General features: G+C 45.5%; 1 protein-coding gene across 1 annotated transcript in view; it reads left to right on the forward strand.

The window, feature by feature from the left end:
- Positions 1-25561, forward strand: part of SEC11A (SEC11 homolog A, signal peptidase complex subunit) — a 104536-nt gene extending 78975 nt beyond the window's left edge. The window contains exons 5-6 of the mRNA XM_030187233.1: positions 16893-16950; positions 24670-25561. Of these exons, the coding sequence (XP_030043093.1) occupies positions 16893-16950; positions 24670-24720 (109 nt within the window). The 3' untranslated portion in view covers positions 24721-25561. The remainder of the gene's footprint in view (positions 1-16892; positions 16951-24669) is intronic.
- Positions 25562-27851: the final 2290 nt, after the last annotated feature.

Raw genomic sequence — 27851 nt, forward strand, 5'->3', positions numbered from 1 at the left:
TGTGGGCCGGGGTCCACACAACTGCAGTTTTTCTACCTTCACGTTCCCTTCTTGCCAAAATTTCAAACAGCAATTTCCAATATGTGTAATGTTGTAGATTTTTACCTGCACTGGTTATCATCCCCCTACGCTGCCATTTTAATATATGATACTGTAGTGAACTTGCAACGTAACCACTATCAGTATATATAGTGACATTTTGAGTCAAATCAGTGTGTTGTAAGGCTGTAATAACGGCTAAAAGTTCAGCATGCTGTGCAGTCTGATCAGGAGGGGTTTTATATTGTACTTGCATTATCTTTCTTAGATTCTCATCTACCTGCACGCAGGCAAAGCCTGCAACAGTCCTTTCACAAGCTCCATCTGTAAACCATATTAATCCATCAGATAAGGGTTCAAAAGTAAGACAGTGAAATGTAGGGATTTCTATAGTATCGATCTCACCCTTTTGATCGACAGGAAAAAGCAGATCTATCTTATTTCTCTGTTCTTTAGTTAATGGTATTATTCTTATATCTTGTCCTAAAAGTACTGCTTGATATTTTCCAAATCTAGTGGCTGTCAATGCTGTTTGGCTAGGGCTCAACAGCGTTTTAATCGTGTGGTTGGTATGTATTACAATAGGAACAAAAGGCATTTGTGCTCTCCATTTACCTACTGCAGCCACTATAGCTGTCAGTAACTTTGGTATTTCTTTCATTCCTTTTTCCACATGATTAAAAGAGCCTGACAAAAAAGCTACTGGTGCATTTACTTCATTGTTTTGATTAATCATAGCTGCCCAACTGTTTCCCATGTCTTTTACCCACAAATGCACAGGTGATTGGATATCTATTACTGCTAAGGGTCCTGGAGATAATAAATCCCTCACAATCTTAGCCAATACCATCTTATCCTGTTCTTCCAATACAATTAGTGTATTCTTTGGTGTGGCTGCGGGCAGTTTCAAATGTTTATAAAGTCTCATTACTTTTTGTGTATAATTTGGTATCCATTGTCTGCAGTAATTTAACATTCCCAAAACAGCACGTAACTGGGTAACTGTTTGCGGTACCGGGGTTTCATTTAAAATAGATATAACTTCCGGTATAATGACCTTATGTTCTGCTGAAACATTTTGTCCTAAAAAGGTGACAGTAGACTGAGCTATAACACATTTTTCCCTGTTACATTTATATCCTAACTCTCCTAATAACAAAAATAATTTTCTAGTCCAATCTAGGCATTCTGCTTCAGTCTCAGCAGACAGTAGAATATCATCTACATAGACAAACAATGACACCGTATCAGGCAATTGACTCCTGAAATCCTTTAAATCCATCATTAGTTGTTTTGAGAATACCGATGGACTATCAGTAAAGCCTTGAGGCATCCTAGTCCACCTGTATGCCTCATTCTGTACTATAAATGACGTCAAATCCCTAGACTCTGGATGAAGAGGTATTGAAAAGAATGCATTAGACAAGTCAATAACAGTGTTATATGCATATATATTCTGAGTGTGCAGAAGTGTAGCAGGATTTGCACAAATCGGAAATTGATTTTTTGTAACCTCATTTAGCTCTCTTAAATCATGTACTATCCTTACATTGTTTTCTCCTTTCGGGACCGGAAACAATGGGGTATTGTACGGGGATACTGAAGGTTCAATAATACCACATTTCAATAATTTATCAATGTGTTCCAAGGTTTTGGATACTAATTTAGGTCGTATGGGGTAAGGGTCTTGCTTCGGCCCCTTTGCCCCTTCTATTAATTCTATCTTATGGGGTTTTGCATTTATGGCTAGTCCATATGGTGAATCACTTGTACTCCAAATATGTTGTGGTAATTCTTCCATAACCCTTACTTTATTTTCATTATTCAACTGTTGAACCATGGTGAGCAAACTTGGTATTTTTTTATTTCCAAAATCTAAACACAATCCTAATTGAGACAATAAGTCTCTACCACACAAATTTACTGGGCAATCAGGTGCCACTAAGAAGGGTACCACAGCCTCCCTTGAACCGTGCGGTTGGCATTCTAAGCGCACCAGAGTCGGTTCCGTTAGCCTTTTTCTTTGTTCTATCCCCGTAAATCCCACTGTTGTTCTATACTGATTTGAAAGCTTAACTCCCTGCGGTTTTGCACATAACACAGAGGTACTCGCCCCTGTATCTATCAAAAATCTCACAGGAGTTCCATATTTGCCAATTGTCAATGTAATAAAGGGTTCCCTTGTGTCTAATCTGAAAATCATTCCCTCTTCCTGACACTGGTCTGCTTCCAGTCAATAGCATTGGTCTGGAGTATTCTGCCAAGTTGGAAAAGCATTTACAGTACCCTGTCTCTGTACTGCCGCTCCTGGTCCCTGTGATTGCGTCGCTGGCTGCTGTATTGCAGTCTGCGGGGCACTCGCAGGTATCCCTACTACTTGTGGCATTAATCCTTGCTGCGTCTGCATTTGTACTTGGGGCATTCCTGCATTCTGATAACATTCTGAAGCATAGTGACCATATTGCTGACAAATCATATTGTTCAGAGGTTATTAGAGATTTTAAATCACCTCTTTCCCTATTAGCCCTACACACAAAACTAGCTAGAACTGTGCCTAATTCAAACCAGATGATCTCTTAAAACTGCAGAAATCTCACTTAAAAAAGAGTCAAACAAAGTTAAATTGCAAAGACATTCCACATAGAGAACTAGAAACAGAATAACACATATTTTAAAATAAACAGAGATCACCTTATAAGACAAAATCAAACTTATTTAAATCTAATCTAAAACAATCTTTTAAAAGGAACAAAGAAAATTTCAGTTCTTCCTGACCTTTCTAACCTTTACACCCGAGAAATCAAAAACAGATGACATTCCTCAACCTTCAGGCTGAACCAAAGGCTGATTTTCCTGTTCTCGCTGTATTTTTTCTACATCTGCATGAAAAAGATCTGCTGCTACAGAAAATAAATTCCAAATTGTAAGATGCTTTTCTAAGCTGCTGTTCTTTTTCTTATTTTCTTGTATATATGTCAGGAGAGATAATAATTTTGGACGATCAAACGATCCATCCTGAGACCAGCTCAAAACAGAATCTTTTGCATCATATTTGATCCATTTCTCATGTATCTTTTCAATCTGTTTTTTTTCTAATGGGAATAATTCTATGACATGCTGCAAAGGGGAGCATTTTTTTGAACTATCTAAATCTAAATACATAGCATATACAGGAGGCTTTTCTTTCTTATCTGCCCCTTTCCATTTCATTGTATTCTGACTATTACAATTTCTCCTATAAAGCCACAATCTACAAAAATATACTAATGCACTTAAACAAAGAAAATATACAAAAAAGAAAACTACAAAGCTAAACAAATATACCAGTAATAAGGCCACAGTGTAAGCTTACTCACGCGTCTTCTTATTTCTCTTTTTAGCAAGCCCAGGAGTTATCACCTGTATGTCCACGTCAGTAGTTTGATCAATCCCACATCAATGGAGCACAGAAATCATCAGGTTTAAACAACGCTTGCTTTGCTTTCAATCCTGTAAAAAACTTCATTAACAACAACTTAATTTGTCCTTCGTCTCGCCTTCTCTTTTCCGTGTGCGGCCTACTCCTGGCTGGCTCGCCACTTTTGTATAAAAGGATGCCGCCACTTTTGTAGAGAAGGCCAGACGAATTTCATATTTAATATAAACAGTTTACTCATTTGTTTAGTGTACAAGCTGATTACCATCAATAGGGGTAGTCAGGAAGCATTTCTATACTCAAAGCATATCTACACACACAAGCAATATACAGCAAGCTTAAGGCAAATCAAAATGCTATAGACAGACAAAGAAAAATTCAAAATGCTCCCTTATTTCTTTGTTCCACTCTCCTTATAATCTTCTCCTGATATCACGTGCTTGCAGGCTGTACCATACCATAAATCCTACAGCAGAACATATGCTGCATCTGGTTCCCATTATCCCACAGACTTTCTGGAGCCTGCCTTTGGCTGATGTGGGCCTCATGTCTCAGGAGATTTAGTTTAGTGTTGAAACAGCTTGTTCTGCATGATCTTTGAAGCTTTCCACTTCTATTATTTTATGCTTTTATTCAACATTTTTATGCTTTTATTCAACATGTTCTATTGTGGATTAAAAACTGGTTAAAAGATAGAAAACAGGGAGTAGGGTTAAAAAGTCAGTGTTCTCAATGGAGAAGGGTGGATAGTGGGGTTCCCCAGGGGTCTGTGCCGAGACTGCTGTTTTTAACATATTTATAAATGATCTAGAGATAGGAGTAACTAGTGAGGTAGTTAAATTTGCTGATGACACAAAGTTATACAGAATTGTTAAATTGCAAGAGGATTGTGAAATTACAAGACGACCTTATGAGACTGGGAGTCTGGATGTCTAAATGGCAGACTATGTTTAATTTGAACAAGTGCAAAGTGATACATGTGGGAAACAGGAACCTAAATTACAGCTACGTAATGCAAAGTTCCAAGTTAGGAGTCACTGACCAGGAAAGGGATTGAAACCCTCTGCTCAGTGTGCAGCAGCGGCTAAGAAAGCAAATAGAATATTAGGAATTATTAGAAAAGGAATGGAAAACAAAACTGAGAATATTATGATGCCTTTGTATTGTTCCATGATGCGACCACACCAATACTGTGTTCAATTCTGGTCACGGTATCTCAAAAAAGATGATAATAGCGACGAAAATGATAAAGGGGATGGGATGACTTCCCTATGAGAAAAGGCTAAAGCGGCTAGGGCTCTTCAGCTTGGAGAAAAGACGGCTGAGGGGAAATACGATAGAAGTCTATAAAATAATGAATGGATTTGGAATGGGTAGACATGAATCGCTTGTTTACTGTTTCCAAAAATGCTAGGACTAGGGGGCATACAATGAAGCTACAAAGTAGTAAATTTAAAACAAATCGGAGAAAATATTTCTTCACTCAGTGTGTAATTAAACTCTGGAATTCTTTGCCAGAGAATGGAGTAAAAGCAGTTAGCTTAGCGGGTTTAAAAAAGGTTTGGATGGCATCCTAAAAGAAAAGTCCGTAAGCCATTATTAAGATGGACTTGGGGAAAATCCACTGCTTATTTCTAGGATAAGCAGCATAAAATGTATTGTACTGTTTTAGGATCTTGCCAGGTACTTGTAACCTGGATTTGCCACTTTTGGAAACAGGATGCAGTGCTTGATGGACCTGTCCCAGTACTTATGTATTTATGTAGTTCTACATCTATATCTTTTTACTTTTCAACTACCTATCAACTTTCCATGTCTTTCTCTCACTCCCTAGCTCTCCCATTTCCCATCTCATTCCTTCCCCTGCCTCCTAATCCCTTCTATCTTTCCTCTACTTCCCATTAACGCATTTTTACCCGCTGTATATATTATTCTCCGAGGACAAGCAGGCTGCTTGTTCTCACTGATGGGTGACGTCCACGGCAGCTCCTCCAATCGGAAACTTCAGTAGCAAAGGCCTTTGCTAGTCCTCGCGCGCCCATGCGCACCGCGCATGCGCGGCCGTCTTCCCGCCCGAACCGGCTCGTGTTCGTCAGTCTTCTTTTGTCCGCGCTCGGTACGGTCATGTTTTCGCCGTGTCGGGCCCCGCAAAGTCGACCTCGCGCGTTCGTCGTGTTGTTTAAAAAAAAAAAAACCATTCTGTGTGGAAAAAGACTCTTTGGTCTCCCCCCCCCCCCCCCCCCCCCCCCCCCCCCCGCTATTTTCAGCTTTTTCGCCCCGGTAAGTTTTCTTTCGTTGTCGGGGTAGGCCGCTTTTAGGCCTCGGGTCGAAGTTTTCTTCCCCTTGTTTTTCGGGTGCCTTTTCCGCCATTTCGACTTTTGATCTCGCCGGCGTGATTTTTCCGCCCATGACATCGAAGTCTCCCAGCGGCTTCAAGAAGTGCACCCAGTGCGCCCGGGTCATCTCGCTCACTGACAGGCACGCGTCGTGTCTTCAGTGCTTGGGGGCTGGGCACCGCCCGCAGGCCTGTAGTCTGTGTTCCCTTTTGCAAAAGCGGACTCAGGTAGCGAGATTGGCCCAGTGGAACGTTTTGTTCTCGGGCTCTTCGTCGGCTTCGGCACCGGGGGTATCGAGTGCATCGACGTCTTCAGCGTCCAGAACTTCATCCTCGGCCGCCAGTGCATCGAGTGCATCGAGGCATCGGCCCTCTGCATCGGCGCTGAGACATCGGACAGCTGCATCGACGTCGGTGGTACCGGGACCTCGTCGGCTGATGTCGTCGGACGGTGGTGCTTCGTCTGGAGTGCAGGTGAGGGCTGTCCATTCCCCTGCTGGTGGCGGTGAGCCTTCGGGTGGGTCTCCCCCTACCCTGAGGGCTCCTGCGGTACTGCCCCCCCGAGACCGACCTCCTTCGGCCTCGGCCCCGAGGAAGCGACGGCTGGATTCTACGTCCTCCTCGTCGGTGCCAGGAAGCTCCGGTGACATGCTTCGTTCCAAGAAGTCGAAGAAGCATCGTCATCGGTCTCCTTCCCGTGTCGGCACCGAGAGCTCTGGGTCGCCGAGGGAGTCGGCACCCAGCAGGCATCGGCACCGAGAGGACCGCTCACCCTCTGTTCAGGAGGTGTCGATGCGCTCCACTCTGGACAGCCCGGAACAGCCTCCACGCCCGGAACAGGTTCTGACGTCGACGCCTGCATCGACCTCCATGCCTTTCTCTGCAGCCGCTCTGAACGAGAGCCTCCGGGCCGTTCTCCCAGAGATTCTGGGAGAGCTGTTGTGCCCTAACCCTCCGGTACCGGCGGTGCTTGCGCCACCGGTACCGTCGAGCGTGGCGCCGGCTGGCCCATCGCCCGAGGTGAGGTCTCCGGCGTCGGTGCCGCGTGCGGTACCGGCTGCCGCCGCCGCCTCCCAGGAAGGCTCCCCGACTACGTCGGCGGAGGGAGCTTCGCCGATGCGGGCGAGGGAGTCTACCTCTCGACGCCCCCATCGTGGACGTGGCTCCACAGAGTCGAGTCGGGCACAGTTGCAGAAACAGGTCCGTGAACTTGTGTCTGACACCGAGGGTGAGGCCTCGTGAGAAGAGGAAGAAGACCCCAGATATTTCTCTGACGAGGAGTCTGAAGGTCTTCCTTCCGATCCCACTCCCTCTCCTGAGAGACAGCTTTCTCCCCCCGAGAGTCTGTCTTTTGCTTCCTTTGTCCGGGAGATGTCTACGGCCATCCCCTTCCCGGTGGTTGTGGAGGACGAGCCCAGGGCTGAAATGTTTGAGCTCCTGGACTATCCTTCTCCACCTAAGGAAGCGTCCACTGTACCCATGCACCATGTCCTAAAAAAAACATTGCTGGCGAACTGGACCAAGCCTTTAACTAATCCCCACATCCCCAAGAAGATCGAGTCCCAGTACCGGATCCATGGGGACCCAGAACTGATGCGCACTCAGTTGCCTCATGATTCTGGAGTTGTGGATCTGGCCCTAAAGAAGGCTAAGAGTTCTAGGGAGCATGCTTCGGCGCCCCCGGGCAAGGACTCTAGAACCTTAGACTCCTTTGGGAGGAAGGCCTACCATTCTTCTATGCTCGTGGCCAAAATTCAGTCCTACCAGCTCTACACGAGCATACACATGCGGAACAATGTGCGGCAGTTGGCGGGCTTGGTTGATGCGCTCCCCCCTGAGCAAGCCAAGCCTTTTCAGGAGGTGGTCAGGCAGCTGAAGGCGTGCAGAAAATTCCTGGCCAGAGGGGTGTATGACACCTTTGATGTTGCGTCCAGGGCCGCTGCTCAAGGTGTGGTGATGCGCAGACTCTCATGGCTGCGTGCCTCTGACCTGGAGAATAGAATCCAGCAGCGGATTGCGGACTCGCCTTGCCGTGCGGATAATATTTTTGGAGAAAAAGTCGAACAGGTGGTAGAGCAGCTCCACCAGCGGGACACCGCATTCGACAAGTTCTCCCGCCGGCAGCCTTCAGCCTCTACCTCTACAGGTAGAAGATTTTTTTGGGGAAGGAAGACTGTTCCCTACTCTTCTGGTAAGCGTAGGTACAATCCTCCTTCTCGACAGCCTGCGGCCCAGGCTAAGCCCCAGCGCGCTCGCTCTCGTCGTCAGCGTGCGCCTCAGCCAGGCCCCTCAGCTCCCCAGCAAAAGCAATGGACGAGCTTTTGACTGGCTCCAGCAGAGCATAGCCGACATCCAAGTGTCAGTGCCGGGCGACCTGCCAGTCGGAGGGAGGTTGAAAGCTTTTCACCAAAGGTGGCCTCTCATAACCTCCGAGCAGTGGGTTCTTCAAATAGTCCGGCAAGGATACACCCTCAATTTGGCCTCAAAACCTCCAAATTGTCCACCGGGAGCTCAGTCTTACAGCTTCCAGCACAAGCAGGTACTTGCAGAGGAACTCTCCGCCCTTCTCAGCGCCAATGCGGTCGAGCCCGTGCCATCCGGGCAGGAAGGGCTGGGATTCTATTCCAGGTACTTCCTTGTGGAAAAGAAAACAGGGGGGATGCGTCCCATCCTAGACCTAAGGGCCCTGAACAAATATCTGGTCAAAGAAAAGTTCAGGATGCTTTCCCTGGGCACCCTCCTTCCCATGATTCAGGAAAACGATTGGCTATGCTCTCTGGACTTGAAGGATGCCTACACACACATCCCGATACTGCCAGCTCACAGGCAGTATCTGCGATTTCAGCTGGGCACACGTCACTTCCAGTACTGTGTGCTACCCTTTGGGCTCGCCTCTGCGCCCAGGGTGTTCACAAAGTGCTTGGCTGTAGTAGCAGCAGCACTTCGCAGGCTGGGGGTGCACGTGTTCCCATATCTCAACGATTGGCTGGTGAAGAACACATCCGAGGCAGGAGCCCTGCAGTCCATGCAGATGACTATTCGCCTCCTGGAGCTACTGGGCTTTGTGATAAATTATCCAAAGTCCCATCTTCTCCCAGTGCAGAAACTCGAATTCATAGGAGCTCTGCTGGATTCCCGGACGGCTCGCGCCTATCTCCCAGAGGCGAGAGCCAACAACTTGTTGTCCCTCGTCTCGCGGGTGCGAGCGTCACAGCAGATCACAGCTCGGCAGATGTTGAGATTGCTGGGCCACATGGCCTCCACAGTTCATGTGACTCCCATGGCCCGCCTTCACATGAGATCTGCCCAATGGACCCTAGCTTCCCAGTGGTTTCAGGCTGCTGGGGATCTAGAAGACGTGATCCACCTGTCCACGAGTTTTCTCGAATCCCTGTATTGGTGGACGATTTGGTCCAATTTGACTCTGGGACGTCCTTTCCAAATTCCTCAGCCACAAAAAGTGCTGACCACGGATGCGTCTCTCCTGGGATGGGGAGCTCATGTCGATGGGCTTCACACCCAAGGAAGTTGGTCCCTCCAGGAACGCGATCTGCAGATCAATCTTCTGGAGTTGCGAGCGATCTGGAACGCTCTGAAGGCTTTCAGAGATCGGCTGTCCCACCAAATTATCCAAATTCAGACAGACAACCAGGTTGCCATGTACTACGTCAACAAGCAGGGGGGCACCGGATCTCGCCCCCTGTGTCAGGAAGCCGTCAGCATGTGGCTCTGGGCTCGCCGTCACGGCATGATGCTCCAAGCCACATATCTGGCAGGCGTAAACAACAGTCTGGCCGACAGGTTGAGCAGGATTATGCAACCTCACGAGTGGTCGCTCAATTCCCGTGTAGTGCGACAGATCTTCCAGGTGTGGGGCACCCCCTTGGTAGACCTCTTCGCATCTCGAGCCAACCACAAAGTCCCTCAGTTCTGTTCCAGGCTTCAGGCCCACGGCAGACTGGCATCGGATGCCTTCCTCCTGGATTGGGGGGAGGGTCTGCTGTATGCTTATCCTCCCATACCTCTGGTGGGGAAGACTTTGTTGAAACTCAAGCAAGACCGAGGCACCATGATTCTGATTGCTCCTTTTTGGCCGCGTCAGATCTGGTTCCCTCTTCTTCTGGAGTTGTCCTCCGAAGAACCGTGGAGATTGGAGTGTTTTCCGACCCTCATCACACAGGACGAAGGGGCGCTTCTGCATCCCAACCTCCGGTCCCTGGCTCTCACGGCCTGGATGTTGAGAGCGTAGACTTTGCTTCTTTGGGTCTGTCAGAGGGTGTCTCCCGTATCTTGCTTGCTTCCAGAAAAGATTCCACTAAGAGGAGTTACTTCTTTCTATGGAGGAGGTTTGCCGTCGGGTGTGACAGCAAGGCCCTAGATCCTCGCTCTTGTCCTACACAGACCCTGCTTGAATACCTTCTGCACTTGTCTGAGTCTGGTCTCAAGACCAACTCTGTAAGGGTTCACCTTAGTGCAATCAGTGCATACCATTACCGTGTGGAAGGTAAGCCGATCTCAGGACAGCCTTCATGAGAGGTTTGCTTTTGTCAAAGCCCCCTGTCAAGCCTCCTAGAGTGTCATGGGATCTCAATGTCGTTCTCACCCAGCTGATGAAACCTCCTTTTGAGCCACTGAATTCCTGCCATCTGAAGTACTTGACCTGGAAGGTCATTTTCTTGGTGGCAGTTACTTCAGCTCGTAGAGTCAGTGAGCTTCAGGCCCTGGTAGCCCAGGCTCCTTACACCAAATTTCATCATAACAGAGTAGTCCTCCGCACTCACCCTAAGTTCTTGCCAAAGGTCGTGTCGGAGTTCCATCTGAACCAGTCAATTGTCTTGCCAACATTCTTTCCCCGTCCTCATTCCTGCCCTGCTGAACGTCAGCTGCACACATTGGACTGCAAGAGAGCATTGGCCTTCTACCTGGAGCGGACACAGCCCAACAGACAGTCCGCCCAATTGTTTGTTTCTTTTGATCCCAATAGGAGGGGAGTGGCTGTGGGGAAACGCACCATATCCAATTGGCTAGCAGATTGCATTTCCTTCACTTACGCCCAGGCTGGGCTGACTCTTGAGGGTCATGTCACGGCTCATAATGTTAGAGCCATGGCAGCGTCGGTAGCCCACTTGAAGTCAGCCTCTATTGAAGAAATTTGCAAAGCTGCGACGTGGTCATCTGTCCACACATTCACATCTCATTACTGCCTGCAGCAGGATACCCGACGCGACAGTCGGTTCGGGCAGTCAGTTCTTCAGAACCTGTTTGGGCTTTAGGATCCAACTCCACCCCCCGAGGGCCCTGTTTGTTCTGTTCCAGGCTGCACTCTCAGTTAGTTGGTAAATTTTTTAGGTCAATCTCAGTTATGTCCTCGCCGTTGCGAGGCCCAATTGACCATGTTTGTTGTTTTGAGTGAGCCTGGGGGCTAGGGATACCCCATCAGTGAGAACAAGCAGCCTGCTTGTCCTCGGAGAAAGCGAATGCTACATACCTGTAGAAGGTATTCTCCGAGGACAGCAGGCTGATTGTTCTCACACAACCCGCCCGCCTCCCCTTTGGAGTTGTGTCTTCCCTTGACTTACGGGACTGACGAACATGAGCCGGTTCGGGCGGGAAGACGGCCGCGCATGCGCGGTGCGCATGGGCGCGCGAGGACTAGCAAAGGCCTTTGCTAGTGAAGTTTCCGATTGGAGGGGCTGCCGTGGACGTCACCCATCAGTGAGAACAATCAGCCTGCTGTCCTCGGAGAATACCTTCTACAGGTATGTAGCATTCGCATCCTCCTCTCACTCATGTCCTGGACGACCACCCCATGACCTATCCCTCATGATTCCCCCATTCTCAGTTTCTCACCTCCTTCTTCCTCCTTTCATCCTCCATTTGTTGCCCCCCCCCAACGCATCTCCCGCTGCCATTTCTTTCCCGTCCCTCACTTCCCCTGTGGCTCAACATCTCCTCTTCTCTCTTCCTTCCCTCCCTGCCCCTGAGACTCAACATCTCTTCTTCTGTCTTCCCTCCCTCCCTGCCTTTTTGGCTCAACATCTCCTTCCTTCTCCTCCACCTTCAGGTCCATCATTTCTCTTTTTCTTCCCCTCCACCCATTGGATCCATCATTTCTCCCCCCCCCCCCCCCCCCTTTTGAGCCCATCACTTCTCTCATTCCCCTCAGGTTCATCACTTCTCCCCCATTCTTCTGTCCATCAACCCCCCTCATTTTCCTGTCCATCACTTCTCACCTTCCTCTTCCCCCTCCGGTCCATGGATTTTCTCTTTCTTCCCTAACTCCCCTCCACTCCTCAGGCTCAGTATTTTTCTCTTTCTTCCCCCCACCCCTATGAGTACAGCATTTAAATTTTTCTACCCTCCTTCCCCTCCCTTCCTCGCGGTTCTGGCATTTGTCTTTTTCTTCCTTTCCCTCTCCACCCCCGGTGCAACCTCTCTCTCTCTCTTTGTGTCCATTCCCCTCCATCTACCTTAAATTGCACCTTCAAGGAGGTTCCCCGGTAGCAGCAATAATTCACAGCCGCTGTTTGCAGCCTGCTTGGAACTTCTCAGTCTGCCCTTGCGTAAACATGAAGTTGCCTTAGAAGGTGGCGGGTCATGGCAGAAGAGAGGTTCCAAGCAGGCTGTAAGCAGTGGCTGTGAATTACTGCCACTGCCAGAGAACTTCCTTAGAAAATGCGGTTTCAGTTAGACTGAGGCAGGGGGGAGGAAGCAGAGTGGGAGAAATGCTGTTTCATGAAGGAGGAGGCACCGGGCCCCTTGGTGCTCTGGATCCTCAGCCAGTGCTCGGTTACCGCAGCACACCAGTTGAAAAACGCTGTGTTAAAATCACAGCAAAGTTTGAAGAAAGACAATTATCAAAACTGCTTTTTAAATATATTGTAAGTTACATTTGAGATATAAAATAATCTTGCTGGTATTGATATCCAGTTTTGAAATATTCAGCTTTGCTCAATATATCTGATAGTTATTTGAATTCTGATGTTCAAACTTGGTCACTTTTTTTTTTTATTTAGCTCACGGCTTTTATAGAATGAGGAGATAGAGAATTCATTTGAAACTTTAGTGCCAATTAAAGAGCTTCACTTTGAATCGGAATAATGTCCCTTGGTTCACGACTAACTAAAGAAATTTTAAACAGGCATACAGAAAGTAGGGATTAAATCACAACAAATTTTCAGATAGGTCATACTTTTTTTTTTTTTAATTAAGACATCTGCTTGTGCTAAGGCCATTACCACTGCAAAGAAACCATTTTTTGTTAGAGCCCTTGAGCAGTTGTTGCCACAACCCACAGAGTTATTTAATATCACTAGAGGGGATCTTTTACTAAAGGTTAGATCGAATTATCTGCAGTACGGTCCATAGGAATAAAATGGGATCTGCTTCAGATAACTCAAGCTAATCTTTATTAAAAGATCCCTAGATGTGTTACAACTGTTAATAAAGATACTTTGGCTTCTATTTATTGCCATCATGGGAGCTGTGTACTAACATTGCCTCAGAAATGAAGCACAAATTTTCAAGCTCAATGAAAGATCTGGACCATTTATCCGTTAGGGAAGATGTGGTGTTAGAGACCTTTGAGAGCTGTCAGGTTGGTAGAACTTGGTTTGACCTTTGCAAGAATAGAGGCAATTTGCCAGGGTTAGCAAGAAAAGATCTATTTGAGTTGACATATTGTGATTTTTTGTCCTTATTCCTTTTATTTTGTTGGTTTTGTTGGTTTTAGTTATTTAATTTTTATTTATTTTACACATTAATAGACTGCTTAAATCAAAGCAGCTTACAAAATAAACATGCAAAGCAAACCACATACAACACCAACAATAAAGTCAATAAAATACATAGAAAGCATATACTGTATTGATATGTCATATCCATGATGTGCATCAGAACTGCGTCACTCTAATAACCATCCTATATAATAATTCTCACCTCCAACATTCTGAGGCTGCCTGGAACCGTGGTTTTCTGCCAGAGCTGCTCAGGAAAGTGGAGTAGATAAAAGTGACGTCATTCCTGAAGTGCCACTGATTGGCTGCGCCTCCAGCCCGACTCCCAGCAACAAAATGCGACCAAGCCAGCACGAAACAGCAATCCAAGCAAACGGTGACCCAGCCAGCAGCAAACAGCGACCCCAGGCAGGAATCGCTGCAGACTGCCTGCCAACCTACAGAACTAACTGCTGTCAATCGGAGAGCACGAAGAGGGAGGACGGCGAACGAGCGTCGGAGAGGACGAAGAGGGAGGGTGGTGAGACAGCGAGCGGAGGAGGCGGGTGAGGGCTCAGGGCGGGGGTTGGGGTCCAGTAGTGGCGAGTCAGAGGGGGGGGGGGGAAGTGCAGCGGGTCCGATTCCAGCGCGGCCGTCATCCCCGTTCACTCAAAAGAAAGCAAGCAAACCTATGACATGCTGCAGGACGTTCAATAGACAGGAGTGGAAGTGAACAAAGCAAGTCTATGGTAAGCAAGGAAGCCCATTGGTTAATCTCTGATTCCACGCCCCAAAGCAGCCGTCATTCCTATACACTCAAAAAAAAAAAAAACCATAGGAGCTGCTTCTCATTGTCGTTTTTACAGTTGTTTCCACTGGACAAAAGGAGGGGGGGCCCTGCAACTGGGAAAAAGGGAGGAAGGGATGGAGGGGGGACCCTGCAACTGGGAAAATGGGAGGAGGGGGGACCCTGCAATTAGAAGGAAGGGAGGGGGGGACACCCCTGCAAATGGGGAACATACCGGGGGGGGGGGGGGGGACGACCCTGGAACTGGGAGAGAGGGGGGGACCCTGGCACATACTCTCATTCTCACACACACACACTCGCACCCAGTCTCACTCTCTCTCTCTCTCTCTCTCTCTGTCACACACACTCGCACATTCACACTCTCTCAAACATACACACTCCGAGGAAAACCTTGCTAGCGCCCGTTTCCTTTAAAACAGAAACGGGCCTTTTTTACTAATCTTTACATAAATGCTTCCACGTTTTAATAAATCATGCAGAGATTGAGTGACATAAACATGAACAGAATGGGAAAAGGAAGTGAAATGGGACTTTGTATGGTTTTTACAACTACATTTAAAGCGGTTTACCTAGTATATACAGGTACTTATTTGTACCTGGGGAAATGGAGGGTTAAGTGACTTACCCAGAGTCACAAGGAGCTGCAGTAGGAATCAAACCCAGTTTCCCCAAGATCAAAGTCCATTGCACTAACCACTAGGCTACTCCTCCACTCAGAAAATAATTATATAATGAAACAAAAAATATAAATTAATATATTTAAATAGATTGGCAACAAAACATATTTTTACATTTTGAATGAGTCTTTGAAAATAACCTATACTTCTATATTTTTAAACCCCTTACCTACAGTATTCACTTTACCATGCATAAATCTATTCAGACTCCATTCATGTAGGATTGTCACACTAACACCCATATGAAACAAGATATAAGTGTGATAATTTTTTTTTATTTTGAAGTCTCTATACCCGAGTTTAATGTTCATGAATCCCTGAAGCAGAGAGTAGGATTGCGTGGCCAGTATTCTCAGTGGAGGAGGGTAGTTAGTGGGGTCCCGCAGGGGTCTGTGCTGGGTCCGTTGCTTTTTAATGTATTTATAAATGACCTAGAGATGGGAATAACTAGTGAGATAATTAAATTCGCCGATGACACAAAATTATTCAGGGTCGTCAAGTCGCAGGAGGAATGTGAACGATTACAGGAGGACCTTGTGAGACTGGGAGATTGGGCGTGCAAGTGGCAGATGAAGTTCAATGTTGACAAGTGCAAAGTGATGCATGTGAGTAAGAGGAACCCGAATTATAGCTACGTCTTGCAAGGTTCCGCGTTAGGAGTTACGGATCAAGAAAGGGATCTGGGTGTCGTCGTCGATGATACGCTGAAACCTTCTGCTCAGTGTGCTGCTGCGGCTAGGAAAGCGAATAGAATGTTGGGTGTTATTAGGAAGGGTATGGAGTCCAGGTGTGCGGATGTTATAATGCCGTTGTATCGCTCCATGGTGCGACCGCACCTGGAGTATTGTGTTCAGTACTGGTCTCCGTATCTCAAAAAAGATATAGTAGAATTGGAAAAGGTACAGCGAAGGGCGACGAAAATGATAGTGGGGATGGGACGACTTTCCTATGAAGAGAGGCTGAGAAGGCTAGGGCTTTTTAGCTTGGAGAAGAGACGGCTGAGGGGAGATATGATAGAAGTGTATAAAATAATGAGTGGAATGAATCGGGTGGATGTGAAGCGACTGTTCACGCTATCCAAAAATACTAGGACTAGAGGGCATGAGTTGAAGCTACAGTGTGGTAAATTTAAAACGAATCGGAGAAAATTTTTCTTCACCCAACGTGTAATTAGACTCTGGAATTCGTTGCCGGAGAACGTGGTACGGGCGGTTAGCTTGACGGAGTTTAAAAAGGGGTTAGATAGATTCCTAAAGGACAAGTCCATAGACCGCTATTAAATGGACTTGGAAAAATTCCGCATTTTTAGGTATAACTTGTCTGGAATGTTTTTACGTTTGGGGAGCGTGCCAGGTGCCCTTGACCTGGATTGGCCACTGTCGGTGACAGGATGCTGGGCTAGATGGACCTTTGGTCTTTCCCAGTATGGCACTACTTATGTACTTATGTACTTATGTGGCATATGTTTCTAGCTAAATAGATTAAGACCAATATCACTCTGACTTTCATGTATCACTCTTTCTACTTGCCAAAATTACTGCCTGGGCTAGAAAATCCTTTTCACGTACTTTATCCACTTGTATGGTCCCGTACAGTAGATGGTAACATTGTACAGCTCTGCCTACTCAGTGTGGCCTGAAAATGTAATGCTGACAGCATGTTTACAAGAGTATGTTTACATGCAGAATGCACTGTGATGGCAATACATGTGTATTCTGGAAAGGAAAGTGCATTACATGAGTACAGTATGTTTGGAGGCATTCAGGGATTGTCTTATATATATGTGCAGGTACATGTTTGCAGGTGACACACCCTCTGTGTATACAATGTTTACTATGGTAAGCTGTTCTGAGACCATGTTTTACTGTGATTTGTAACCAGACTGCATATTATTTTTTTGTAGGTTTGTGCCCTATATTGGAATTGTGACGATCCTTATGAATGATTACCCAAAATTCAAGGTATGAGACTTAGGGGCTCATTTTCAAAGCACATAGACTTACAAAGTTCCATAGGTTACTATGTAACTTCGTAAGTCTAAGTGCTTTGAAAATATGTCTCCACATGTATTTCCTACACAGCAAATAGATTTTAGATAGTTGAAAAGATAGCAAGTGAATACCAATACATTGGTGCTAAACTGTATTTAAATAGAAGTTTATTTAGAAACCCACTACACTACTGGTGTATGCTGAAGCAAGCAAATTTGGTCCAAAAAAAAAAAAAAAAGTAATTTTTTTTAAAATCTTTATTTTTGAATTTTAATAACAGGTAACAAGACAACCAACTGAATAATATCTACATTGCGAATCACACAGGTCAAGATATCATTGCATTGCAATTATTTCTCTTATTTATTTATTTATTTTTATTTGTTGCACTTGTATTCCACATTTTCCCACCTATTTGCAGGCTCAATGTGGCTTACATAGTACCGTGATGGCGATCACCAATTCTGGTATGAGAAATACAGGGTGGTATTCCCAATCACCTCCTTCCCCCCCCCTCCCCTCCACCAGACATCTGTAACAGTGCGATAGCATCAGGACTGTTATACTAACAAAGAAGGACCAGGCCCAGCAGTCCATTGTACATATGGATCCCAAATGCGATGATAGGTCTCCAAGTGTCCTGTTCGGAAGGCTGTCAACTTGGACATCAGATTAATATAGTCCACCTTTCGCTGAATATCTTGAAGACTCGGCAGAGTAGGTCGCTTCCAAGCCGCCGCCAATAGTAACTTACTAGCTACAAACACGGAAGCAACTAGTTGGTGAGTGTCGGGCTTCACTCCACGAGGCCTAACGTAGCAAACAATACTCCAATTTTAATGGATATGTGATTCCCGTGATAGCTAACACAAGCTTCAAAATGTTAGTCCAGAATTCTTGCGCTTGTGGACAGGTCCACCAAACATGAACCATATCAGCTTTTTGCCCACAATGGCGCCAACACAAGGCAGAACTATTAGGGAACATCTTGGAGAGTCGTTTTGGTGTATAGTACCAACTATATAATATCTTATGGCCATTTTCCATTAAAGTACTAGAAACTGATACCTTAAGCAAAGATTTGAAAATGCGTCCCCCACTGATCATACTCCTAGGATGTACCCATGGCGGCCTCCCATCTAGACAGATATGTAATCGGTTTTTTTTAGAGGACAGGAGAGCTCTATAAATTCTGGAAATACACCCCTTAGCTGATCCACTCATCATTGCCCGCTCTAAGGGTGCTTCAGTTAAGCTCAGGTCTCCTTTGGCTCTCCGAGACACAAAATCCCGCACCTGCTGGTATTGGAACGCCTGAGAAATCGGGAGGCCAAACTCCTCTTGAGTATCTGAAAAGGAGACAAACTCACCCTCCTCCCAGATTTGACCTAAGGTACATAAACCCAGAACGGAAACAGGGATCAATGGTCCCTGGCATGAAATGTGGAGCAAATGTAATGTACATATGCAAAAAATATTTCCGCCCCGGGAAAAGTCTGTGTCGGATGGCAATCCATGTTAACAAAGGCCATCGAACCAGTGGAGAGGCCGCCTGAGCCACCCGCTTCACAAGCTGTTCCGGCAACCAAGGCACAGCTCTCAGCGGATAGGAAGCAAGCTCTGCCTGTTCAAGGGATCGCCATAATTTCCCAGACCCATTGAGCCACTCTACCAAGACACGAAGATGGGTAACCTGATAATATTCTACAAATGAAGGGACCCCCCCCATACCCCCATGTTCACGTTTCTGAAACATCACTGCTGCTCGGACTCTTGGAGGTTTCTTTTTCCAAATGTAAGAAAACACCTTTTTGTTCAGGCCTCGGAAAAATTCAACAGGCAAAGAAATGGGAAGAGCCATGAATAAATACAATAACTTGGGAAGTATTATCATTTTGACCGCATGAACGCGTCCTATCCACGAAACCGTCAATCCCTTCCAGCGGTCCAGCTCAGAGAATAATTCTCATAATTTGCTCGGGAAGTTTGCACCATATAAGTCTGCTATGTCACCAGTCAAGCTAACCCCCAGGTATCGAATCGATTTTTTTCGCCCAGCGAAAAGGAAATTCAGATGTCAACCTCGCTACTTGCGCATCAGAGTAGCCAATACTTAAAGCTTCCGATTTTTCCAGATTGATTTTAAACCCGGAAACCCAGTCATACCACTGCAAAGTAGAGGACAATGCTGGAAAGGAGACCTCCGGATCGGTCAATGTCAATAGGATATCATCAGCAAACAACGTAATGCGCGACTCCCCCCCCATTGGCACAGATTCCTATAATGTCCGGATGCACCCGAATGAAGCAAGCGAGGGGCTCCACCACCAGTGCAAAAAGTAGAGGCAATAAAGCACACCCCTGCCTTGTGCCCCTGCTCAATAAGAATGAAGGAGAACTGCACCCATTGACATTCACAGACGCACAAGGCTCTGCATACAGAAGATGAAGCCAAGATAAAAATTGGTCCTCAATTCCCACCCTCTGCAAGACTGCGAACATGAAGGGCCAGTGCACTCGGTCAAACACTTTCTCTGCATCTAGCGAAAGTACTCCCATAGGGATTTTAGCCAACCGAGCATAATGAATAAGATGGAGTGCACGCCGAATGTTATCGAAGGTTTCCGACCCTGAATAAAATCCGCCTGGTACTCATGTATCAAAGAAGGGAGATAATGCTGGAGATGGGTAGCTAATATTTTGGTAAAGATTTTATAATCTACCCCCAGCAAAGAGATGGGTCGGTAGGAACCACATTGAAGGGGGTCTTTACCCGGTTTTAATATTACGGAGATAGTCGCCAAGTTCCAGGTTTGCGGTATTGGCTGGCCCACACTGAAAGAATTGAATAATCGCAATAAAAATGGCCCTAAGACTTTAGCAAAGGTCTTATAAAACTTACTGGTGAAACCATCAGGTCCTGGGGCCTTACCCAAAGATAATGCACGGATCGCCCAGAGAACCTCATCCAGCTCAATAGGCCTAGACAATTGATGTTGAGCACCGGTAACCGAACCCGGTCTAAAAACCGCAAAATATCCTCTATCGAGGGATCAACATCAGGGGTATATAAGGTTTCATAAAACTGTTGGAACAGACTTTATATATGCCCTGGTTCTGAAGTTATTGTGCCATCTCGAGTTCTGAGTGCAGAAACATGATTTCGCAGAGCTTGCTTTTTAAGCTTGTAAGCTAACAACCTACTGGATTTATTTCCAAACTCAAACTGGCACTGTCGCACTCGCTGCAATTGCTCAGCAATGTCAGCTAACTGTTGCTCATGCAGCTCATGTTGCAGTTTCTGTAACTGTTCTAGCAAAGGAGAAGAGTGTTGCGGAGCTCTCCGATGCAAATTCCTCTCTAAGATTATCAGTCGCTTCCACAGATCGGCTTCCACTACTCTGCGTTCTTTCTGTATGTGGGCTTTTAATGCTATAAAATGGCCGCGAATTACCGCCTTCAATCCATCCCATACAACCCCCAGTGAAACTTCGCCATTATCATTAAGCTGGATATACTCTTTAATTTGATTCTCTAGCTGAATGATATAGGACAGCTCAGATAAGAGAGAATCGTCTAAACGCCATGACGGTCGGGTTTTTTGCGCCACCAGTAGATCCATTTTCAGTACTACAGGACTATAGTCTGACCACGTATGGCTAATGATTTGATGATCCCGGATTTTATGTATCAAGTCAATATCTCCCAGCCAAAAGTCAATTCTTGAGAAGGACTGATGTACCTGCAAGTAACAAGTGTATTCCCGGGCAGTGGGATTCAGTTGCCTCCAGTAGTCTGATATTTGCCAACATGCATGTCGGACGTGTTAGAACCCCTGGTCCGAGTACCTACTATTAAGTTAAGTACTTCAAGTTAAAATAATTAAAGAAGATAAACACTGGCAAAAATTGATTTTAAATATTATGATATTCAAAAGCCTATGAAGAATCTGGTGCAGGCGTTTCCAACACTAAGTGAAGGTTGGTTATGTGCACTGCTGAGGCAAATAAGTGATATATCATAATGAACGAGTAAACCGCCCTTTTTGACTCAGGCAGATCTGGTTTCTTCTTCTTCTGGAGTTATCCTCTGAAGAAATGTGGAGATTGGAGTGTTTTCCAACCCTCATCACACAGAATGAGGAATCCCTTCTGCATCCCAACCTCCAGTCCCTGACCCTCATGGCCTGGATGTTGAAAGCGTAGAGTTTTGCGTCCTTCTACAGAATCTTGCGTGTGTCCTGAAAAGACTCCACTAAGAAGTGTTGTTTAAGTGGAAGAGGTTTGCCATCTGATGTGAGGGCAAGGCCTTAGATCCTCTTACTTGCCCTACACAAACATAAGAATTAGCCATACTGGGTCAGACCAATGATTCATCTAGCCCAGTATCCTGTTTCCAGCAGTGGCCAATCCAGGTCACAAGTATCTGGCAGAAACCCAAACAGTAGCAAGATTCCATAGAGTGGAGGAGTGGCCTAGTGGTTAGAGTGGTGGACTTTGGTCCTGGGGAACTGGGTTCAATTCCCACTGCAGGCACAGGCAGATCCTGGTGACTCTGGGCAAGTCACTTAACCCTCCATTGCCCCAGGTACAAATAAGTACCTATATATAATATGTAAGCTGCATTTAACCTGCTGAGTGGGAAAGCGTGGGGTACAAATGTAAGAAAAAAAATAAAATAAAAATACTAATCCCAGCGCAAGCAGTGGCCTCCCCATGTCTGCACTTCTCTTAGTCTGGTTTGAAAACCAACTCTGTAAGGGTTCATCTCAGTGCAATTAGTGCTTACCATCTCCGTGTAGGAGGCAAGCCCATCTCTGTATAGCCTCTAGTTGTTTGTTTTATGAGAGGTTTGATGTTGACAAAGCCCACCCGTCAAACCTTCCACCGTCAAACCTTAGTACAAGAAGAGTGCTGGGCAGACTTCTACAGTTTGTGCCCTGAGAATGTCAAGGACAAATCAAACTCTGGTATACATATAAAGTATCACATACCATGTAAAATGAGTTCATCTTGTTGGGCAGACTGGATGGGACCATACAGGTCTTTATCTGCCGTCATTTACTATGTTACACTGTGTCAAGGGATCTCAACGCTGTTCTCACCCAGCTGATGAAAGCTCCTTTTGAGCCACTTGACTCCTGTCATCTGAAGTTTCTGACCTGGAAAGTTGTGTTTTTGGTGGCAGTCACTTCAGCTCACAGAGTCAGTGAACTTCAGGCCCTAGCAGCTGATTTTTTTTTTTTTTTTTGTTACATTTGTACCCCGCGCTTTCCCACTCATGGCAGGCTCAATGCGGCAGGCAATGGAGGGTTAAGTGACTTGCCGGGAATCAAACTCAGTTCCCCAGGACCAAAGTCCACCACCCTAACCACTAGGCCACTCCTCCACTCCACCTTAAACTAGGTTTCATCATAATAGAGTAGTTCTATGCTCACACCCTAAGTTCCTTCCTAAGATGGTGTTGGAGTTCCATCGTGACCACTCAATTGCTTTTGCCAACATTTTTCCCAAAGACACTTATACCCATCCTGGTGAAGGCGTACTGTATACCTTAGACAGCAAGTGAGCCTTAGCTTTCTATCTGGAGTGGACTTAAAGCCCATAGACAGTCCATCCAGTTTTTGTTTCTTTGGACCCCAACAGGATGGGGGTAGCCATCAGCAAATGCACAATTTCTAGTTGGCTAGCAGATTGCATCTCTTTCACTTATGCCCAGGCTGGGCTGACTCTTGAGGGTTATGTCAAGGCTCATGTCAGAGCCAAGGCTATATCGGTAGCCCACTTGAGGTCAGCCTCCCTAGAGGACATTTACAAGGCTGTTATGTGATCTTTGGTCCACAAATTTACATTTCACTACTTCCTTGAGTAGGATACCCAACGTGACAGCCGGTTCGATCAGACAGTCTGCAGAATCTGTTTAGTGTCTAGAATCCAACTCCATCCTCCTAGGCCCAATTTTGTTAAGTTCCAGGCTGCACCTTCACAACTAGTATATTTATAGTTTCAGGATAATTGACTTCCAGGCCTTGGTGTTTTGAGTCCCTGTTGTCCTAGCATTATTGTTTTCAGTGAGCCTGGTAGCCAGGGATTCCCACATGTGAGAATACAATTGGGCCTGCTTGTCATTGGAGAAAGCAAAGTAAATTACCTGTAACAGATGGTCTCTGAGGACAACAGGCCAGGTATTCTCACATACCCTTCCACCTGCTCTAGGAGTTGTATTCCTTTAGCGATATTACCCGACTGAAGGACCCATACTTGTGTGTAGGAAGGCATCCGTGCATGCACAGTGGTACATTGCTAGAATTTTCTTGAAACATCTATACACTAACCAGTGTCCCCACCGGGCTCCATCAGATGACCTCACCCACTTATGAGCACACCTAGCCTGCTTGGAGAACACCTGCTACAGGTGAGTAACTTCACTTTACCATCGTCTTGACTTTGGTTTGCCCTCCTATATATTCATACAGACATATGATAATCTCTTTTTTATTCTCTAGTCCCTCCCTAACATTTTATTTGCTTTTTTGGCTGTTTCGGCACCCTGAACTGAGGATTCATTGTATTGTCCACAGTGACACCAAAATGCTTTTCCTGAGTGTGGTAATTCCTAATGTGTAACCCAGCATTACATGTGTACACCAGGTTTGATGCAAAGTATATGCATGCTTTCCCTTTGAAAATTGCTGAGAGTGCAAAGTACCCACAGACTTTACATTTGCTTTTGTTACAAATAAAATTTCAATGGAAAATAATGATGTAACTTTAAAAATACAATCTACCAACATTATTTTCTGACCCTGCCCAAAACAACTCCTCTCCTCCCCCCCCCCCCCTTATTGTGGCTAAAAGTATGCAAGTTTTGAAGCAGTGCACATACTTTAGTTGCTGGACAAACTTCAGACAGCCTTCCTTAGTTAAATAAATAGCTTTGATAATTGCCTTGTAGGGGGACCTGTTTGATGAAGGTTTCTTCTTTCATTGTACCTTTGGGAAAAATGCTTATTAAATAGTGATATAGTTGGGATTTTGAATTTTCTGAACATGCATCAGTTTATGCTTGTCCACATTAAATTTAATCTACCTTTTTAGACATCTAGTCCCTGTGCCAAGATTGTTGTGATCCACTGGAGCAGATTCTATCTGCAACCTGCAGACTCATGCAACTTGTGCAGTGGCATGAATTAAATTTTTGTGTATGTGTTCTGCCTGGACAGTTTTAACAAATCTGCACCACAGTGGGGTGCCCTGGAAGAACGAGGAATTAACAATTCCTGGCCTTAGTGTTAGGTGAAAGAGTGTTTTGGGTTTATAATCCCATTAGTGAACTCTCTATCAAAGAGTTAGTGGCATTAGACTATAGACTTTTCTGCATTGATCTCCTTTAACAATGGAATTGTTATTATGGGACAGCTGACCTCTGGTTAGCTATAAGTAACTAAGGTTTGGTGGCATCAGCTGAGACCTTTGTAGCAGGTAAATTGCTCTGCAGGGAAAACTCCAACAGGTACTGTGTGACAATTATGGCTTTAAGCAGTCTAATCTTCTAACCCTCAGCCACAACAAAATTTGAGTTGCCAGGAGCATGTTGCTGAATAGAAAAGGAGGCAATGAGAGGTAGAAAATAGGATCACTGCTAATATCTGGTGGTGACATTATTCCTTTTTATGTTTTCTCTTTGCAGTATGCTGTACTCTTTTTACTGGGTCTGTTTGTGCTGGTCCACCGAGAGTAAGCAGTGCTGACTGCCCTTCAGAGCCAAGGTGCTGATGCTTCTGGCAGCATAGTGTCTCAGAAGAGACCAAGGATCCGTGACATGCATGAGGAAAAACATGCAGAATATTATTGATGCTTCTTGCCAGCACAGGATTTTAATTTTCTTTTTTTATTTTTTTTATATATTTCAGCAGTGTTTTCTTTTGTAAGAGTAATAATCACAGTATTTAAAATGTACTCATCTGTCATACTGTGTAGCCTTTTTGTACATGGGTGAAATTTTTTTATATTAAAAGTTAAAACCAAAGTCTTCAGTGTTTGTACATAGGAGCCCAGATTTCCTTTTCTAAAGTGCCTACCCACGAGTGCTGTTGTATGTAAGTGACATGCTGTAGTGACTGATACCTGTAATGCTGCCTTGCTTTTTTTTTTTTTTTTTCTGGCGGTGCAGATGGGGGCTGTAGCCGAGTTGATCACCACTCTAGGACCTTTGTCCCTGAACTTGAATAAAAGACTTTGCACATCGTGTCATTTCTCCTTTCCCGGTCTTGCTTTTTAGTCAGAGCAATAGAAAACTCATTTTGTATTGCAGCCCCAGGGAGAAGCTTCTTCTGTTTACAAAGAAAGGATCAGCTGTGGGATTTTATGAATTACAGCCTTGCCTTAGAAAGGGACTTTAGTAGCCCTGAAAACATGCATCTGTGAATATCCTTTAGCCTTATAAAGTTATTATCTCTACTCCGTTATTGGTTTTATTTCGATGGATTTGATTTTTGTTAGGCTAACCTGGTACTATTTATGATGTATGTTATCACTGGAAAACAATGTCAGATGCTGTTTTAATAAAACACCAGTTGTGAGTTTGGCTTCTGTTCCTTTGGTCTGGTAAAAGCAGTTATTCATAATCTTTTGTGGTACTCTAGCAAAACTATAAAGAATGAGTTATTTTTTGATGCACTTATTCCATAATTTATTTTGATGTAATATGATGTTTCTCTTCATTTTTGCTCATTAGAGAGATTGTGCTGATAGGATACAGGAATTCAATATCCTCCTCTAGCACTGGGGCATGGAGTTCCTTTGGCAAGTGAATAGATACTGTCATGTGTTATCATTCGCGTCCTATATTCTGTTTTGGAAGTGTTCACTTTCATGTAGAAAGGGATACCTTAACTACTGCAAGTTCCTTGCTGGTCACTAGTGACCAAAAGTTGTCATTCTCTGACTGCCATTTGGTTGTCTGTCTACATAAGCTGATGGTCTTAGTCCTGCTCCAAGTGAACAGGTGACATCACCAAAAATCACTCTCAATAACAGGCACTTTCATTGGCAGTTTCTTATACATTGCCAAACAAGAGAGGCTAACATCTGCATCAGCCAATGGTAAAGAGTCACAGCAAATCAATATCGCAAACCAAAGAAAAAAAGATGAATGTAAGTTTATGATGGCGGATGTTCTTGTTTTGGACATCTGAAAACTGGCAATTAGATGTCCATATTGCATAGACATCCAAATCTCAATTTTACAGAAGCAGAATATGGATGTCTAACACTGCAGTACATCCATATGGCAAGGGCTGTGTCATCTGTGCTTGACTAGGGAGGGCCCAAAATAGGAAGGCTATACTCTGATGACAGAAGGGGAAGAAACATCTATATCAAAAAAGATGGATGTTAGACCTGATACTTGTCATGTCCAGGTTACAGAAAGGTGCTCTGATTGAGCAGCTGCCCACTGGAAGAATTAAGGCATGACACCTCGTTAATCCCCCAATGGTTGCTGTATGCTATTCTCCTCCTCCTCCTCCCCTAAATGTGAAACTTCATGGGATACCAGGATCTATGACAGCTTCAAGTATTTATGGCCATTCTTAGTCTACTCAGATCTGCATGTTGCTTTTCTAATGGTTAATGCAGTAGACTGTGAACCATGGGACCAAGGTCAGGGGCATAGCCAGGGGCGGGCCCATCACCCAATTTGGGGTCAGGCCCGCCCAGCAGCAGTGTTCCTTCCTGCACAGCGATTTCGGTCACAGGCTCGGCTCGCAGCGATTCCCACACGCTGCCTGCCGGCTGCCGCTCAACAATCTCCTTGCAGCTACTAAGCACTAACCTGGAAGCCGGAGAGGCTTCCGGGTTAGCACTTAGTAGTTGCAAGGAGATGAAGGGAGAGATGCAGCAAAGGGGTGGAGGGGCGAGGAAGGGAGAAGTCTTGGCTGCATATGAGGTGGAGGGGAGGGAGACATGCTGTATAGAGAGGGGATAGGTGGTGAGAGGGGGAGAAATGGTGGGCATAGGGGTGGAGGGAAGGGAGAAATGTTAGAAATGATGGTAGGAGGGGAGGAAGGAAGAGATGCTGCATGGGAAGGGGAGAGAGATGTTGGACCAGAACACAAGGGAGAGGGAGAGAGAAATGTTGGACATGATGGTAGAGGGGAGAAAGGTAGAGATGGTGTATGGGAAGGGGAGAGAGATGTTGAACCCAGAACACAAAGGAGAGGGAGAGAGAGATGGTGGACAGCGGGAATGAGAGGGGGAGATGGACGAGGGGGTGGATGAGAGGGAGGGAGAGGTACACAGTAGGTGGTGAGGGGGGGGGGGATGCTGGGCCATGGGGGAGAGGACAGGAATGAAGAGAGAAGGGGCAGGAAAATATAAGGCTACCAGGGAGGGGTGGGGAGGGGATCAGATGCTGGTTAGAAGGGTGGTGGGAGGAAGACGATGGGAATGGTGGAACCCTGTGGGAGAGGCCAAGAGGGGGAGGAGGGGTGGCAAGGAAATGAATGAGAGATAGTGATTAAAGAGGGTAGAAATATGGTAATTGGAAGTAGATTAAAGATAAAAGAGAAAGTAGAGATGGGGAAGAGTAAGATGGGAAATGGGAGAGCTAGTGGGTGAAGAAGATGAAAATTTGATAGGTAGTTGAAAAGTAAAAAGGAGATGAAGGGTGAGAGAGAGGCAGAAAAGAGCTACAAAGGAATGAGCAATATGTCAGAGGCAGGAATAGTGAGGGAACAGACAGGAGAGGAGAAAAGACAAATGGACTGCAGCCGCTTGAAGAAGAATTAGCAGACGACAGAGAAGAAAGCAGAAAATAGAAATGGTAACCAGCAAGATGGAAAAATAAAATGTCCAGACAACAAAGGTAGA

This window comes from Microcaecilia unicolor, chromosome 1, assembly GCF_901765095.1.
Source record: "Microcaecilia unicolor chromosome 1, aMicUni1.1, whole genome shotgun sequence".
Classification (NCBI taxonomy): Eukaryota; Metazoa; Chordata; class Amphibia; order Gymnophiona; family Siphonopidae; genus Microcaecilia; species Microcaecilia unicolor.